Below are 18,152 nucleotides of genomic sequence, written 5' to 3'. Positions count from 1 at the left end.
TTCAATATATTCATGTATTGTATATCATTTATTATTATTTATTTTAGTATTTGTATCTTTACTATGGCTTTCATCACGACAGTTCACCATTTTCTATTTAAATGATGTCAGTATGATGTTGTTTGCTTTTTGTTTCTAGTCATTGAAACAATCTATATACAAAAAGTGAATGATAATACAATGTCTTGTTTACTCCTTTCAGCCAAGTCCGAGCCATAAAACAGTAAAATTGAACTAATTTAGAAATACAAACACAAACATCGACTACAAGTATTTTGCTTTGATTTTATCATATGTTGTTCTTGTTAAACAGTCACTTAAGTCACGTCTCTTTTCTACAGTGATCCGGGCAGATCTCTCGGGACATCTCCAGGTGGGCGCCAGTCCTTACCAATCTGTATTTGCATTCAACTATTTAGCCAATTGCTATCAACAAACAAACTCAACCTGCACGCCCAAGATAGATTCGCCACTAGGCCAGAACTATCAAAATGACAGAAGCGATCATACCTAGGGAAATATGTGAATATTACATACATAGAGAAGGAAGGTGTAACAACACGATGACCGAAGCCATTGTTGAGATGAAGTCGTGTGGAAACACAAAAGACACATTGACAGTTTATTCAAGGACATAGACGTTTTCACTGGATTAGTGTTCAGTCAATTATAACTAATTTTTAAATTCCTACTCATAAGTGGCAAAGATCTACCAGGTACTTCATAGTCCGGGCTAATTTTGTCACAAGTTGAGTTTCTTTATGATGATATTCCTTTAGAGATTAGACGCTTTCGTGAGTATTGAAAAGAAAAAGTGATTATCTTACCAATATTTCTTTAATTTCTAAAGTATATATATTTACAAAAGAACATTTGTTTAGGTATTTGCACAAACTTTCATTTGAGAAAAGAAAAACACTGTTTTAACAATGGCTTCAGACAAAGAAAATTCGGAGGTTAGAAACCGTAATTTGAATAGACTTAAGAACAACAAACGTACAAGTGGTAAAAAAAGGAAAGCGAAGGACAAGGACCATGTTGTTAGGCCCGCAACAACACCAGGATACAAACCCGGAGAATCGACTGTATCTGCGGAAGGGTTCGGATCTGATGTGACTACTGTAAAGGAATATTCTTATTCGGATGATGCTAACAAGGTTGTTATACGAAATGATATTGAGACAGTCGGAGAAGAAGACTTAGATCAAAGGATTAAAATTCATGTTGATTTGAGGTTAAATCATTACCAGGAAACAAACAAAACTGATGAAATAGACAACGAAATCGATGAATGTGAATATGACACCGTGACAGGTGATAACAAGAGTGGAAAAGAATCCCACTTTTCTTGTCACACAAAATCGATAATTCGCAAGGATTCGTCGTTAGATGTGATAACAGAAGAAAGGGACATAAATACTAATCACAATGTTTCTATCAAAAAAGAAACAATTCGACGGGAAATAACTTTTGACGAGCTAGCGTTAGATGAAACGGAAATATTGAGGACAAGCACTCCAACTGAGTGTTCTGCTCAGTCGCGCATCAGACCAAAGACTTGTTCCTCACTTTCCAAACGGAAAGGTTCCTTAAGATCCTTTGATAGACCGAAATCCTCTTTTAGTCCAAGGACGTTTAAACAATCTGCCAGCTCTCCTTTCCCTCCTTTCCGTGACTTTCATCATCGTTCTGTTACTTCGCAGTCTGACCGTCCGTCAACAGCATACACAAGCATGTCAAATTCACCCAGAAGAAGCATGGAAACGAGGAGATCATTCAAAATAACAAAAGAAGATCTTGAACATTTTCTGCCGAAAAAGAGTTTCTTTAACTGTCATGACAAAGTTCTAAAGGATGCAGGATTTGAAGTCGAAGAGGTTTCACCAGCTGGTGCAAAAAAGCGTCAGTTTATGCAGCTCTTACAGCAAAGAAATAAAGACAGAATAGAAAGAGATAAGGCCAGAAAAATGCCTCCTCCAAAAGTTCTGGGATTACTGGATCTGTACGAACTGGAATGTAGCGCCGACGATTCCAATTCCACATTGGTTAGTTTTGAGGATCAACAGTCAAATAACAAAAACAAGAAAAATGCTAAGTCTACATCTAAGAAAAAAGGTGATCTCGACGAAGAGGAAATTCGTGTGGATTATCAACTGCTTTTGATATATCTTAAATATATAAAAGCGAACCCAGAGGAATTTCTTCAGTATCACCAAAAACACTCCGCTTCAGTAAATCTTGTGCATGTTCGACAAGGGGATTCCCTTGTGAAATTAGGAGGGATCTTCCAACGTGGTCGCCATGGAATATCCACCGAGAGTATCCTTGTGAAAGCTGTACATGACATAAGACCTCGATTTACAGACCCTGGTCAATGGACTTCCGCAAACAAAGAGAAGGAACTATTAGCCCTCACAACTACCAAAAAGGAAAACAGCACACCTGCTGCAAAGCCGGAACAAACAAAAAAAGAAACGTCCAATAACCAAGATGAACCAAAAACGGAGTATGAGAGGATAAAATTAAAACTCGACGGATGGTTGAAAACGGTGACAACAGCACAGCTGAATAAGGCTAAGGAGTTGGCCTTGAAAGAGTTAGGGCAAGAAGATGTTTCCCTATCTAGATGGTGGATCTCTCTAAAGTCATGTAACTATATCAGACAGAGAGGTCACAGAAGCTAAATGTTACATCGATTTTCATTTGTGATCATTATCTGTAGTTACACATGCAATATAGTGCTTAATCACTTAAATATAGCATATTCCCAAAAGTTTTGGAATTGTATGTTTTGTGGCTGTATTACCAAGAAAGATATTCATTTAAAACATTTTAATGACGATAATTAAAATGTATTGGATAAGATATTCTTTTCTATATAGAAATTTAGCTAACTTGTTTATAATGCTTTTTTTGCTCTAATAAGATTTTTCGAAGAATTATGTTCTCGTCTATTGGCTGTGTATTTGTTTTCCATGTGAAGATCCTGTGACAACACCTGCATATCATATGTTGTGAAATCACTGTGTAAACACGATAGATCCATTCGTCATCGTCATAGGTATTTCATTAAGATTGAAGCATGTTACACACAACATTTTATTTTCAATTCGCAAGTTTAATTTTACGAATTAAAACAACATTAACTATGTTAAATTTTAATTTTTCCGTATATTGATCGGGATTAATAACTTAAAACGTGGAGTTTAGCAGCTAACAGTATTTTAGGGTAATCACGTGTCTTATCAAAAGTTATCAATGTACGACTATCTGTGTAGCTATCTAGTCTATTTGTTGTTTCACTTCCGTAATAAGAACAAACATAATTAATTCCTTCAAATCATGGTTTTTACCTGTCAAGATGTCGACATTTGAAAGATACGCTCACAACACAGGATATCGAAAGAAGCAGATAAATGAAAATTATGGGGAAATTTTACGACGTTATAATGGTTTAACGGGGAAATATTCTATTTCCTTGAACGACATTATATACCACGTTTGCTGTTCGTTATCACGCCTTGTATTTAAAAAGCTATTAACTTTTCTAACCTTGTTAACATTTACTTGGTAGGTGTCGCTGATTAAGCATAAAACTCTTAACCTTTTGGAACGTCTTGCTTTATTCTGTCCTTTTTCAGGGATATCCGTGTAAAAGTTTCTATAGTTCGAATTTTGTCCTATTTGTGTTGAATCTGAGTTTAGATGAGATTGTGTTGAGATGTTCGCATTTCCTCTGTTTTGTTTTCGAATCGGGAATTTATAAAATCTGCCATTATGTACTACTCTTTCCATTATTTGTTTATATTCTAGAAATATTTCTTTATTATGTATAGTATTCAAGCCCATTTCAAGTGTGTGTCATAAATATGTATCGTCTTTTCCACCACAGGTATATTTTGGTCCAAATGTGATACATAGAGATTTTATATTATTCCTTATGCAGAAACGTTGTATATTTGTGAAATATTATCTGTACTCCTATTGTTCTTTCCTTGTTAAGGTGAATGTTGTATTGCATGTAAAATGATACGTTTCTGATTGTTGAATGTAGAAAAAAATGATTTTAGAATAATAAATTTCTGTATATTTTGTTTAATAAATGCATACTTATTTATATTACTTTTTAATATAAATTCCATTCCATTTCTAAATGACAAGAAACATCAAAGTTTTAAACATTCTCTCATAATCATATGATCTTTACAAAGGCAGTTAAAGAACACGAGTTGCTGTCTTCAACATGTGCCTCTTTCTAAATCGTAATTGCACAAATGTTTTAACATGTTATTTTTTTGAAAATAAAATTCAATATGACAGTAAATGACCTTTGTTATTTTTTGCAAAATAAAAGGTAAATTTTCATGTTCTCGTGTTAATGACACCGTTCAGTGTGTGACGTTATAGTGCTGCTGTTTTCATATTAAACGATGTCACAATATGTGCCTCTCTGGGAGAGATTGGTATATAGCGTGCTTCGTGTTTTGGTGCCGTGAACAGGCATGCATCCTGAATAACAAGTTAAGATGTACTTTACAAATTTTGTATTAAGCCACGAACACAAATATAGAGCTTCACGACAATATTACACCAAGTAAAATGGTGTTTTCTTTTTACAAAAAAATGCTATTGTCTTTACGTTATCCGTTTAATACATAAACTTTATTTATTTTACAACAATTGCGAAGCAAGATTTAAGCTTATAGTAATAAACCTTGTAGGTCTGGATGGCAGCCGGAGTTCCCGTGGAAAACCCATATGGTCGGGCAGGTGACCCAATACCTTTTCATGGGAGTCGAACTCCGGACGGCTGAGTAAAAGGCGAGTACGTTGCCACTGCGCCACCCGACCACCCAAATATTATTCAACAGTTATCCATTTATTGCATACATAATATCATACGTTTATATTGTTGACCCCAGCAATCTGTTCCATCAGAAGAAATAAACTAAAACCGGAAGTTCACTAGGAAAAACACAAATTCGTGATGTATCTATATTGGCTCGTGACCTGTGAATAATGCGGAAATGTTGGATGACTGGTAAGGCAATTAAGGAAAGAAAGAAATAGATACCACATGTTTATCAGGGGTAATAGATTGTAAAGTCATCCTTACTTTAAAGGACACGTGTCAATTAAGACTGATTATCTATATTTGTTACGCTCGTCAGCAAATTCTTTTTATTAGCCTTTGAAGCTCCCGTATCTGTTTCCTTATGTCTATTTTGGGGCGGTATATCACTTGACATTTGTTTCCGGTATTGGGTAATGGATGTTAAGTGTGGTATATTAATTTGAAATTTGTTCCTGTTTTCCGTGTGGTATGTCCAGTTTGATTATTGTTCCTATGTCCGTTTGGTATGCGACTTTAAATGCTACCGCTGTGTTGAGCGTTGAGTGTGGCTTACCGACTTTGAATACTAGTAATATTAATGTGCTTGGTGTTTGTTGTTTGTTGTTGTTTGTTTACTATTGTAAATGTTTGGTGACGTTATATTTTTCCATTGAATCTTTTTGCCCTTTAGTGTAGATCTGTGATGTATTGAGACGCTGTAGTAGATTTTCACAGTATGTATAAAGCTTAGGTTTACTTATTGTATATTTTTGTCTTTGTGATAAGACACTGTTGTGAATTTGTCCTGATCTCTAAACGCTCCGTACTATTTGTCCTCACATAACATATGTACATGTATATATGTGTGTTGACGCTTTTATTATGATTTATCTCTATATGTTGGCATTCTGAGATTGTTTCGGATGTTTTGGTAAATATTGTGCTGCTGTGTAACTTTGTCCTATTCTTTTGACACCTTACTATATTCCGGGTAGTGATACTGTGGTACGTAAATTTCCGATGTGTTAATTTAATCTGATATGTTGATGCTGAGGTTTAATTTCCCGGTTTGTCTGTCACCTGAAACGTAATCTACTACCCTAACCTTTACCAAGGGTCGTAGTAAGATATCTTTACAAATAATTCTCGCACAAACACTGTCATATGAGCAACATTTAAATATTTTATCAAGAGTAAAATATCTTCATTAAATAATTCAATCAATGAAGAACAAACTGCAGCATTCCGAATTCATTATTTGAATTCACACGTTTATAAACATTATTGTGTTTGTTTTAATTTTGAAATGAGATTATTTCCGTGTAAATTTACAATTTATATATTTACTTCGATACCCTACCCGTGTATAATAAATAGTGCTCGGTAATTCGGTCAGGTCCACCTTTCATTTACCGTCACGCGTGATTTCCGTCAAGTGAGCAAGTCCGACTAACCAGAGTAAATCATTGAAACAAATTGCATGAATTAAGGAGTCCTTTGATATATAATTTCATCTCGAAAACATTTAAATGTATTCAAACACGTAGGTTAACTGTAATTCTGTGTCACTGTTTTCATTAGTCGTGTGTGTATTTTCAATCATGGTGATTTAATTCAAATATGTTTATACTCTAAGAATTCCAAAAAAGAATGTTTTAATTTTGTAAATTGGATATCTGATCTCGCCAGAGTACAACTATCAATGGAGAATGTAATATCCCTTGCCTTGGACAAGGGTATCCACGCTTTTAGTGGGGCGAGACTTCCTTGCTGTACCCCTGTCAGGACAATGGATTAACGTCACAGATCATTCGTCCCGTTGAGGGTGAGATCGGATATTCTCAAACTTTGGGGAAAGATTATTAAGTTGATTCCCCCGTTTTGAAAAAAAAAATAAAAATAAAAACTCGCAAAGGGATGAAAGAATCTATTAATCTGTTCTCATCATTCCTGAGTGTAATTTGCTTTTGAGCAAACATGATATTTACATAGTTATTATAATTTCATCTAAGAATATCTTCGAGAGAGACATTGGTTTTTGTTTTGGTATCATCTGTTCGAGAGTTCTATGTATGTCATTTTTTAAATATTATATCTGTTTTGTCTTCGGAACATTCAAAATTTTGAAATGGATATGCAACTTACATTCGGTTATCAAAAGTGGAATATCATGTTACGTTCTTGTCAAATGAATCATTGCATTGTATGTGTTCTGTTCGTGCCCTGTGTGTGACGTATTGATATTAGATTTCGAAAATCAGAATAAGATATGAATCGAAAAACATAAACGATCTCATTCAATGTGCACTATTTTCCGAGCTATCACTGTCAATATGCAATTCCATTTCTGAATTTACAAGAGTTCAAAAAACAAGGTCAAAATTCCTTTACATGCAAAGTTTAATTGACAGAAAAATACGATATCTTTTTATCAATGATTAAATTATAGATCTGTGCTTTACGGATTCATAGCAACTTTTAAGTATGTGCGCTGAATGCATCTTGAACATGAGTGTGTGTGTTATAAGTACGTGGGCGACCTGATGGTATCTCTTTTGTATTATATCACAGGAATATCTTAAGTTCAAGAGTTTTATAACGTCATAAAAGTACTTATGACCTCATATTTAAGTTCTTCAACTTTTCTCTTTAAATACTAGTTTAGAGATCTGACTAGAATCATATCACGTAATTCTCACACTGAATACATCAATAAATATATTTGAAAAAAATGTCATATTTATGAAAACCACGACACTTCATGAAATTCAGTTATTTAATTTGTCAACAACACGTCTCTGGCAAACAGAATTACTTTATTAGGGGGTAGTATATCTGTTAGTCACCATATCAGGTTATTTACACAACAATTGGGCCACATCTCCACTCCCTAAGGCTCAAGTACCGTTGCATGCACTAAGCGAAGTGTATTTGTTTTTAATTAAAGCACCCCATCAACTGCAAGTACGGCAATTGGAAGTTGTGTTCACAAAACGTCACCTGCTGTAATCTTGGAGCGTTGATATTCACGTTCTTGCATGTTTACTGTTTATACGTGATTGGTCTTGTGGAATATATTGAGTGACGTGTGAAATAAAGATCCTATACTCTTAGAGAACATTTAATATTGATACGAAATATATTTCAGTTAAAACCGGTAATAAAGAGGTTTCAACTCTACGTACAAGAACTGACCGCATTTAAACAATGGTCTCAAGACAGGGGAGGTAACTCGTACATAATACATACAAATTTGACATTATACAAAACACTTTCATTCATGTATTTTGATTGCATTACTGTGTTTACAATAACGCATCTTGGCTTAGTCATTGTAATCAACGAGTTTAAAAAAACTAGGCTTTTAACTTTTTAGCAAGCACGTAAAACAAGCGGAAATAACTCATAATGTTGTCATAAGGCATTCGCTGAGCAGTTTCTATAGCTCTATGAAGATACCAGTTTTAAAGATAGATTGCAAGTATTTTCAAAGAAACAGCGTTGAATTTCATTTTTAAGAGAAAGTGATTTTTTTTCAGATATACTGCATTAAGGAGAGTTCAAGGAAAGGTCTTAGATTTATCTTATGTTTGGTAAATTAATATTTTCGAGAAATGAATAAAACTGATGTGTTTTTATGATCTGGAAACTCGACAATAACAAAGTACTATTGCTTGCGTCGATTCTAAAAGACATAATCTACAGCCTGGTACATTGCACTACGGGATACGCCCATGTCACTCGCGAAGCTTGACAAGATATGAAATGAAATTATCAAATTACGATCAAAATGCAGTAGAAGCGTAATGTTTCACGACACTCAGGTTAAATATAACTTTCATTATCAACCGATAACTTTTAAAAACCAGTTCATTAAACTCTAAAGGGACAGCACTAGAATTACCTCCAATGAAATACCGTAGAACCACAAGTACGACTAAAAATGCTACATCACTTCCGTTATAATTAAAGAGTTATTAGTTTTTTTATAACGTTTACACACAGAAATACCCACGTCTTGATAGAGGAACAGACCGCAGTCAATTACATAGGACTTCAGATATCAAACGGCTTTAAAAGTAGAATTCATATGAGCATCGTCACGCGGAAAACGGGCGAAAGTTCAAATTTAGGCTTAAAAAGGAAAAAACTCATGAAAAGAGTGCAGGAAAGCAAAGAAAACATAATACACATTACGTTTTAGATTGATTATTGGCAATGACAGTAAGTTGGACCCTTCCTAAAATCGGACGTAGAAAAACTAAAAAGAATACAAACCAGAGCGGCGCGAATAAATACTGAGGACTATAGAATCCGGGATAGAAGGATGCCTCTCGGAAATGTTTCATCATCTGATATTATACTAAAGTTACAAAACAGGAGGAAATCACACCAGTCAGTATCCATGTACTAAGGTACTATAACACACCAGAAGAACTAATGATAATAAATAGTAATAATAATAACGAAAAAACACGCTCACAAACAAAGAGTTAAGAGAGATATAAAACACCAACAACATTAAACAGAAAGATTGTCAACAACTCGCAGACATTAATTTTCCCTTAATGCAACATATTTGTCAAAACATCTCTTGAAGGGAACCACTAGCGCAGTGTGCACAGAAAAACCTAAAGAGATTTAGATTTCCAAAGAAACAACACTATAACAAGTAACATATAATTTTTTCTCTCTCTTGGTAACTTCTTTGTACCCATTTTAAATGTGTATTAAGTAAAACTGAATTATTCGCACATCAATTTTGTTTGTCAAATACACATTACTGCGTTGTATTCCGTGTTTAATAAAGACACGTGTCATAACATAATTTATTATTTTATGCAAATAGTTTATGCTATGAACACTACAGTACCTCCTTGATCAACCATTAACACATTCCAATGTCTTGTAAGTATCAGTTCTCTTGATTGAATTGAAAATCTTTCATAAGAACTGTTGGCAATACATCCCTACATCTAAATACGTTATGTTTACACGAGAGATTTAATTGTGGAAATTTTGTGTACCACTAACTTTACACTATCTTGTTTGAAATCACAGAAGAGCAATACTTGTACAGTCTATTAATGCCAACGTAAACATGCCAGGTATGGACAGCCATTGAGGAAGCCGGTGTTGTTATCATTGGCCGTAGTCTGTGTATAGACTCGAGTCAGTATCAAGGTTATTAACTGTACTATTTATACATTGTTTGGTGTGAACTTTCGGAAGTACATCGACACAGTATATGAACAAGTTATGAACAAGTACATGGCTATGTAGACGAGTTTCGGCAAGTATATTTTTAAATAAAACGATTCACAATTAAAAAATTCAGTAGACACTAACCTCTGGAACAAGTTATTGGTTACGTAGAAAAGGTTACGAATGTCTATCTTAAACTGTGCTGTTGGATGTGACAAACGGACACTACACCATTATTCCTTGTGTATACAATAACTTGCAATGGTAGACTATGTAAATTGAGAAGAATGTCCTGATCAATTTGGCGCAATAAGAACAATGGGTAGTAACTCTGTATAATTACATTTGTATGTCTCCCCGGAAAATGAAAAAAAGATACGCTACCATGAATGATAAGTAACTTATCAACTTTACATAGGTAGTTCAGAGCAATTCTATAAGTTGCGACAATTGGCAATTCTAAGGAAAAATCACTTTGTAAATGAGATTTAAATAAGATTCACGAGATTCCAAGAGTTCAACCCTAAAATGTTACATAGAAATCCATTTGACATTTTTGATATCTTTCCTAATTTGGCACGATTGTAAGTACCTAATTATTTCTAATTTCAAATATTTAGCAATATCTATTCCTATTGAAACTTTTTCGTCAATGTCCCTAGTTCGTTTTAATTTTAAATCAATTTAATTAATGATATAGATAAAGTTCATCAGCATACACAAAGACAACAACAAAAACAGCGTCCTGTCAACGGAATATGAATTCTTATTGAAATTCGATTAAACGGTAGCACAACATTAACAAACGAAAATGAATTTACATAGAAACCATGATAAAAAAATTCAAGGAAAAACGACCAGTTGTTCCGGATGGTAAAGCGCCTTCTGCTTCTTCGAAAACCGCATTGTAAATCTTGGCCGATCCAAATAGGTAATGTCTTATTCTTGTATAAGAAAAAGGTAAACAACAAGGAAACCACTAGGAATAATTCTTAATGATATTATTATAACGACCATTAAACTTCCCAATAATCTTCTTCATTATGCATCTCTGGAAATGCTCCATTAAGGGATTAATTGTCAACTGTATATATCTTGCATGAATAGATTTGTAACAAGCCTTTGAATATCAAACTAACACTATATGTTTTGTTAATGTTATTTTATTATTAATTAGGGGTCACTGATAAGTTTTTGGTACCTTTTTATATCAATATTGAGTAAGAAATGTAGTACGTTACACGCCAAAGATATCAATAGATACGATGTTTTTGTGATGCTTTCTACACATTGGATATAGAACCACAGACCAGAAATAATCGAATCATCCACATCAAGTGTTTAAAATCACATCTTCACGAGAGACTTGTTAAATGCCGACACATATCAAAGACTCTGGAAGGACTATCGACCATGGGTATATAATCTAAATCACCAATACAAGAAAGCACTTCATTAAATGCCACAAGAATTGCAGAAAGGAATGTTTAGTACGGCATGGATAATTTCTATCGTTAGACTTACTTATTGGATATGACAACAAAGAGGGGAGTTAAAAGGTAGGTTTATCACCATACATACTCAATGTAGTAAATTTTATAATTCAAATAAAACCATTTTGATGATGAATTGATGAAACAGGTAACACATTGACCTCTTTGTCGAAAACATTCAATATACATAATCCTCAGCTATGTGAAAGGATACATTATCTCGCAGACCGAGGGCGTGTTTATATCAACGATAACCACAATTTTTTTTATTAATATCTTATCTCAGAACAAACGGCGAGTGTTCTCAGGATAAGAGTTATTTTAAGTTAAAAGGTTAGCTATTTCTCTGCCACTTACATTGTATATATTGGTTATAGTGATTGTAAAATACTTAACAATCGTTCCTTATGCCCTCCACTTTTACAATCCGATGTAAGCTTGGATTCTGGTGGATTATCATAGATAGATATCGGAGTTGTGCCACTCTCACCTGGTATTCAGCTCTGTTGACTTGCTACTTAACGTTACATTGTCAGCGTAAGGGACAAATATTGATCAAATTTTAATCTTAAGTAAAGATTGTCATTTTCACGTCCGGTTTTATAGATCTGTACGCTTTTATCGGAAACTGAACGAGAAAGAGGGTTTGGCAAGACTACGCTGACAACTCAAAGACTGATGACACCAAAATGTTTGTGAGCAGACAACCACTAGGTAAGTTTCTTTTATAAATACTATTTACATTGAGAACAGAAAATATAGACATTCATTTGTATATTTTTAAAAAATTGCTCCTATCTTAAATTTGAATAATGTATACTTTACGTTCAAAAAGTATTCTTCCGAATCAGGCTCAAGGACAAGCACTTGTCCAAATAAGCAGATATTGCATCGTGTTCAATGACTAGTGCATATCTTTCTTCCTTATTTTAGAGGCAGAAAAAAATCTATAAATATAGGATTCTGTTTAAATATGACAATTCTAACTCTGAATTCTTACGAAGTAAATCTGCGACCAGGGAAAAAATCGTAAAATTCAATACAAAAACACATACACTGCTAACCCTTGGAAATTGCTTAATTTTGCGAAATTTTCAAAAATTCGAACTTATTCCGAGACTAATTACAAATAGTAGATCATGTAAGTACGTATCGTTGTGATCCAACCAATAGAATTTCTTTTCAGGACAATAACTAGAATTTGTTAAATTTTACATGGAATCGGAATGAGAAATATAACGCTAACGGACCTTAAATGTAACCAATATACATGGAAAGAGGTTCTTTTATATGTCAACTGTTCCACGCACCCCTGCGATTGGCATGGATAAAGATAATGCAGCTCTAAACGTGACTATACAAATGAATAGGAATATATATTAATTGCGTCAACACACTAATATATATTTATCCTTTTTATATTTTTATAGTTCCTAGCATGATTTATATACGACATTTACAAAAAAAAGTTGACATTTTTAGTTGTTGTGGTCATCAGCCCCTGACATAAATATATCATCTATCAAAGGGTATTGGAGACAGATGGTCCTGTTTGTTCACAATGTAAACTAATCGTGTTTCTCTGTTATTAACGTTAGCCTTATTAAATATAAATAACAAACAACAGATCGAGCGTTATCACTATACGTCAATACTATTCAGGAGTGATCTGTGTACTGGTATCAACCAATCGATGACGAGAAGACAGTCCAACATTCCTCCATGATAACCGAATCGTGGGTTCGCTAATCTATTTCAAATGTCGTGTGTTTGACGCTGAGCCATTTCAGGTATTTAGCTGATATTATCAAGATTTCTGCATGAAACATTGGAGTAACTGTGGATGTGAATTATTTTTCAGGGTGAACTCCAGGATTCAGGTAAACTCCATGGTACAAGGCTTTGAGTTATTATTCAGGTGAACTCAAGAATTCAGGTAAACTTCTGGGAACAAGGGAGTGGCTGAGGATTATTATAAAGGTAAACTCGAGGATTCAGGTAAATTCCAGAAAACAAAGGAGTGGCTGTGGGTGGTTATGCTGGTCAACGTAATCAATGTAAAGAAGTTAAAGTGGATTTAATGGATCAACAATGGAAGTGTTTACACCTTTTTCAAAAAGAGTAAAACTATAAAAAAAAAATGCCTTAACTTGTGTTGAAAATATAAAGATATTGAAGAAAAATGACACATTCAAATTTTGTTATTATAAGAAACTTTACAATAACTTAACAGTACGTTATGCTGATATTAGGATTCTAAACGCTTTAAAATGAGTTTGATTCCTGAAATAGGACACCTTTATCACGACTTCAGTATCTCCAACGCCTACACTGCCCTCGACGCACGTGAACAGTTACGAACACGTCAGCTCAATGCACGGGAGGATAAACATCTTGGAAAGTATACGGAGGTTCTAGATAAAGCTAAGGACATATGTAAACGAAGGCGAGAATGGGAGGAAGACACTTTGCGGAGGCAGCTGAGAGTTCTTCAGATGAAAACTCCCTCGTTAGACAGGGGTTTAAGACAAGAGACTGAGAGATTACGGCGATACGAGACGTCTATGACGTCACGGAACAACACAGCTGGACGAGGAATGCAGTCACGGATGACAAGTGTTTCTGAGAAAGCAACTTTGTATAGTCATCAGTGGCCTTCACATACCATGATGTCATCACCTCAATCGTCTTTGAGTCGACGTGGAGTCGAGTCTCGTAGGACCTTCACGAGAAGTACGGATTCTAGTTCTGGTAGTAACACACGCTCTGATCAGAATACAGAAAGTCAGGTGAATTTCATGCGACGAGCAGAACGCGTAACGAAAGAACTTCACAAACTCTACCGGCGACATGGAGAACGCAAATCGTCAAATCAACATCTAACGGACCTTCTCAAAGATAATAACAGGGAATTACTAATGAAAGCTAGAATATTTTTTAAAGACGACGAGGCTACTGCCGTACTAGAATCCATTCTTTCTGGTGATCATTCTAAACGGAAAAACGGTGTTCAGTTTCGAAAGGATAATGGGCTTTATCCTGATAATGAGTACACCGACATGCTAACAACAGTCAACAATGACACTACAACTGGCTTGGACAGGGATTCATCAAGAGATCCGACTTTGATGCCGTTGCTAAATGATGTCTCGGACACTGAGTCAGGACCAGCATCATCAACAATCGCGAACGCTTCTGATAACGAATCTCTTATCAATCGTGGTCGTACTAAATGGACCGAAATATTCAAAACACCAGAACTCTGGAAAATGTACACAGATAGAAATACAAGCAAAAAGAAACAGGACGCAGTATCGTCACTTGTTACAATAACCGCAAGATACAGAAGAACGATGGTCAGGTGAATGTTTGAATGATATATATATATCCAGGCAAAAATATTTCATTGGATAAAAATCAATTCGATGTTTACGTTAATAGTAAATTAATCACTGTTTAATTTTACAGTCAGCAGAATACATTAATTTATGATGGTCGTCAGAATGTTTGTCTATTATAGCTACTGATACTCTAATATTTTATGTTTTTGTACTCACTGGGGGGGGGGGGGGGGCATTTGAATATTGATATAAATGTTGATGATCATGTGAATATTGCACAAAATTGTTGGATGCAAATCTTCGCAATGTAATGCGATTGTTAATTCACGCATGGGTGTATTTTTGTAATCAAGGGTAAATACCCGGATACATTTTCGAGTTCTTCATCTAATTTATAAATAGTTACACGTTTTAAAATTCGAAATAAAAACATAAAAACATGACCGTATGTGTAACACTGGAGATTAGTCCTATTTGTTTTTCATACATTTTCACTCAAATACTCAAGCCTACGCTTACTTCGCGGATTAAAAGGTGTGAAGTGAATATTCAAATATCTCACCTGGGTCCTGGTTTAACTGGTAAGTTCGCAGGTGGCAAATGAAATCACCTTACACATATATCCAATGTCCCTGGTCCTGCTTGTGTCCGTGTTGATATAGATATAATGAAAATGATTTGGTGAGAATGTCAATTCCACTTTAATTTACAATGTTTGTTTTACGTGCCAGTAGTAAAAAACACCACTATTTTTACTAAATGAAAAAAATAGAATCAGATGGTTGTTATATGCACTATATCTACATATAATTATACTGTATTATAACCATTGTTCTCTAATGGCTAAATTTGATAAATAATCCCAAGTTTCCTCTCTTTACTTGTATACGTTTATTTATACTTTTTTGTCTTTAGAATAATAATATTTCTGGAATACTAAGTTCAATCATTGGTCTGTCGATTTTGCTTTCTCTATGTTTATAATTATTTTTTGTTTGTGTTTTAGAATTTTGATTTTATAACGAGTACATTCATTTAAAACTCGTAACTCGATTACTGTGAAATTTAGATTTTGTCTTTAAAAATAAAATTTCTGAAGACTACCTAATACATTCTTTTATCAGTAAATATATATGGTAGGTAAAACTTAAATTTTAGCATGTATGATATTTTCTTGGGGATAAATCAAAGTTGTTTAGAATTTATCAGAAGGTAGCACACTTTTGCAGTACTCGAATATATATATAAAGCATTTGGTTCTTGTTTGTAAATAGCTATGATAAAAATGCAAATATAATCATCCTATACCGAGATTATCGTTAAAATACATACATTTGTACATTTGATAGCAGTAAAGGTAAATTCTTTACATGTGTAGGAGACTGTGGATTTTAAAACAATTAAACATGTTTGTCTATTAATACATATAAATATAGTCAAACATATGAGCGCTGAAAGATGTTTAATTATGACTGATAACTAAAGTAATGAAAATAAAATATCCTTATTTAAGAAGACCGTGAAATTGAACGGTATGGTACTTGTAGTTGAAATTATTTTTGTTTCTTCGAGAATATGTGTTAGATAATATTTTCACATAATTAGATAATTCGAGATAGAATTTAAAGATGTTGAAAGAACAAAAAATGTGTTGTTATGTTTTATCAACCTGGTGTGAAAATATAGAGATCGCATTTGATTGTTTCGGTATCAGATCTCTAAGCATTACCTAAGCGGACACAGAACTTGTTTTGTCTCAATAGCAAAAACAACAAATAATCTTAATTCAAACTCATATTCGATGAAACTAATGAAAAAATAAACAGGAAACAGATTCACACAAACGTAATGTTGAGTAAAATTTTTAAACTACATGTAAGTATCGTTTTCTCATATGTAACCTTGCGGCTTATTTCCAACATTTACTCCCAGACGTTTCTAACTTAGGCATAACACTTTTTATGTTCGTCCTATTGGCCAAAGTTATAACATTTAATGATGTTGTCTTATCCAAGAACCTCCAGAAATATATTTTTGAAACTTGTTCCACTATGGCTTCAAAATACGGTCGTCATATTAATTCCATTTGGAAATGTTATTTTAATATTGCGATATGAAGTTGGACGTGTTTGTTGCTCGTCAGTTCGACTGTTGTTTACCGTGTTCTCATTTGGGAGCATTATCTAGTTGGATGACCAAGATTTACAAGGTGAATGTTGTCGATGAAGCAGGCGATGCTAACTCATCCGGAACATCTGGTCGTATCTTCCTGGTGCTTTTTAAGGGGTCTCCATGTAAATCTTTCTTTTTGTTAATATTTTGCCTTAATTGTGTTGAATTTGACTCTCGACTATTATTCTGTTGACATTTTCTTATTGTTTCTGAAATACGTCAAAAAAGCGCTTATATTCATCAAATAGATTTTCATTGAATACATACTTATTGGTATCTTTTGTAACATTAGTATATGTGCTTAACACAAGATAACAACAGTCCCAATGTGATAGATTACACTCTCATTTAAACGTGATTCAGTTATTATATCTGTTTTTTTATTATTATTATCTAAGTTTCGATGGAAACGAGATATTTGATGTATTGCAAAACTTTTACAATAACTATACACTATACATACCGAGTTTTACATTTTGAATCACGTGACGTCCAATTTAGCGACACCATTTAAGTCATATTGATCGGATATCTAATTTATCGAAAGTGGTCTACAAGTTGTCTGTATCCACACTTAAGAAAATTTACAATCGTAAATACGACCTGATTTCTATCAACGGGCCATACATGACCGATACCTAGTGTGCCTTGAATGAGTGTCTGGTTTGGCAAGTGACATTCTTATTCACTTAAGACATATTAATTCTTTATGTTTCATGTAGGTCTATTGTCGAATTTTTTTAAAATTTATTTATTTAGTATTGTACTTTGCGTATCAAAACGTCCATTGTGTGTTATAATAGCAATCAGGTTTTTTTTTAGATAAGCATCAATCGGAAATTGATACAAGGGCAAACTGTGAGTTAATGAGAATTCTGTGGCCTCGATATTATTATTGAGACAAAACAAAAACCAAAGAGTGTCATTTAAGTATTTCATTTGTAGTTAGGGTTTGTAGCTATATATATAATCTTTCTACTAACGCTTGATAAGACTTGGTTTAGATTCAACTAATGATGATGTTCTTTCAAGTCTTAGTTATATCTAAATGCTCGAGATATTTACTTAGATTTTGTACTTGTTACCAGCACCATATTCAGTAATTAA

At 33.9% G+C, this 18,152-nt stretch overlaps 2 protein-coding genes across 2 annotated transcripts; both read left to right on the top strand.

Moving 5' to 3' along the window:
* The first annotated feature begins 929 nt into the window (after window positions 1-929).
* LOC132552623 (uncharacterized) lies at window positions 930-2,684 on the top strand. Its single transcript, XM_060216812.1, has one exon. The coding sequence runs from the start codon at window positions 930-932 to the stop codon at window positions 2,682-2,684; it is 1,755 nt and encodes a 584-aa protein (XP_060072795.1).
* An 11,118-nt stretch (window positions 2,685-13,802) lies between these two features.
* LOC132552621 (uncharacterized) lies at window positions 13,803-14,897 on the top strand. The gene has a single exon (XM_060216810.1). It carries the CDS (start codon window positions 13,803-13,805, stop codon window positions 14,895-14,897), a length of 1,095 nt encoding a protein of 364 aa, XP_060072793.1.
* The last annotated feature ends 3,255 nt before the right edge of the window (window positions 14,898-18,152 follow it).

The sequence above is a fragment of the Ylistrum balloti genome, unplaced genomic scaffold (assembly GCF_031769215.1).
Source record: "Ylistrum balloti isolate Yb309-2 unplaced genomic scaffold, AGI_CSIRO_Ybal_v1 Utg370264, whole genome shotgun sequence".
Classification (NCBI taxonomy): domain Eukaryota; kingdom Metazoa; phylum Mollusca; class Bivalvia; order Pectinida; family Pectinidae; genus Ylistrum; species Ylistrum balloti.
This window is presented reverse-complemented; position numbering and strand designations above follow the sequence as displayed.

Bases quoted from the DNA above. Each gene is read 5' to 3' on its own strand.
- LOC132552623 (XM_060216812.1), top strand. From the start codon at position 930: ATGGCTTCAGACAAAGAAAATTCGGAGGTTAGAAACCGTAATTTGAAT.
- LOC132552621 (XM_060216810.1), top strand. From the start codon at position 13,803: ATGAGTTTGATTCCTGAAATAGGACACCTTTATCACGACTTCAGTATC.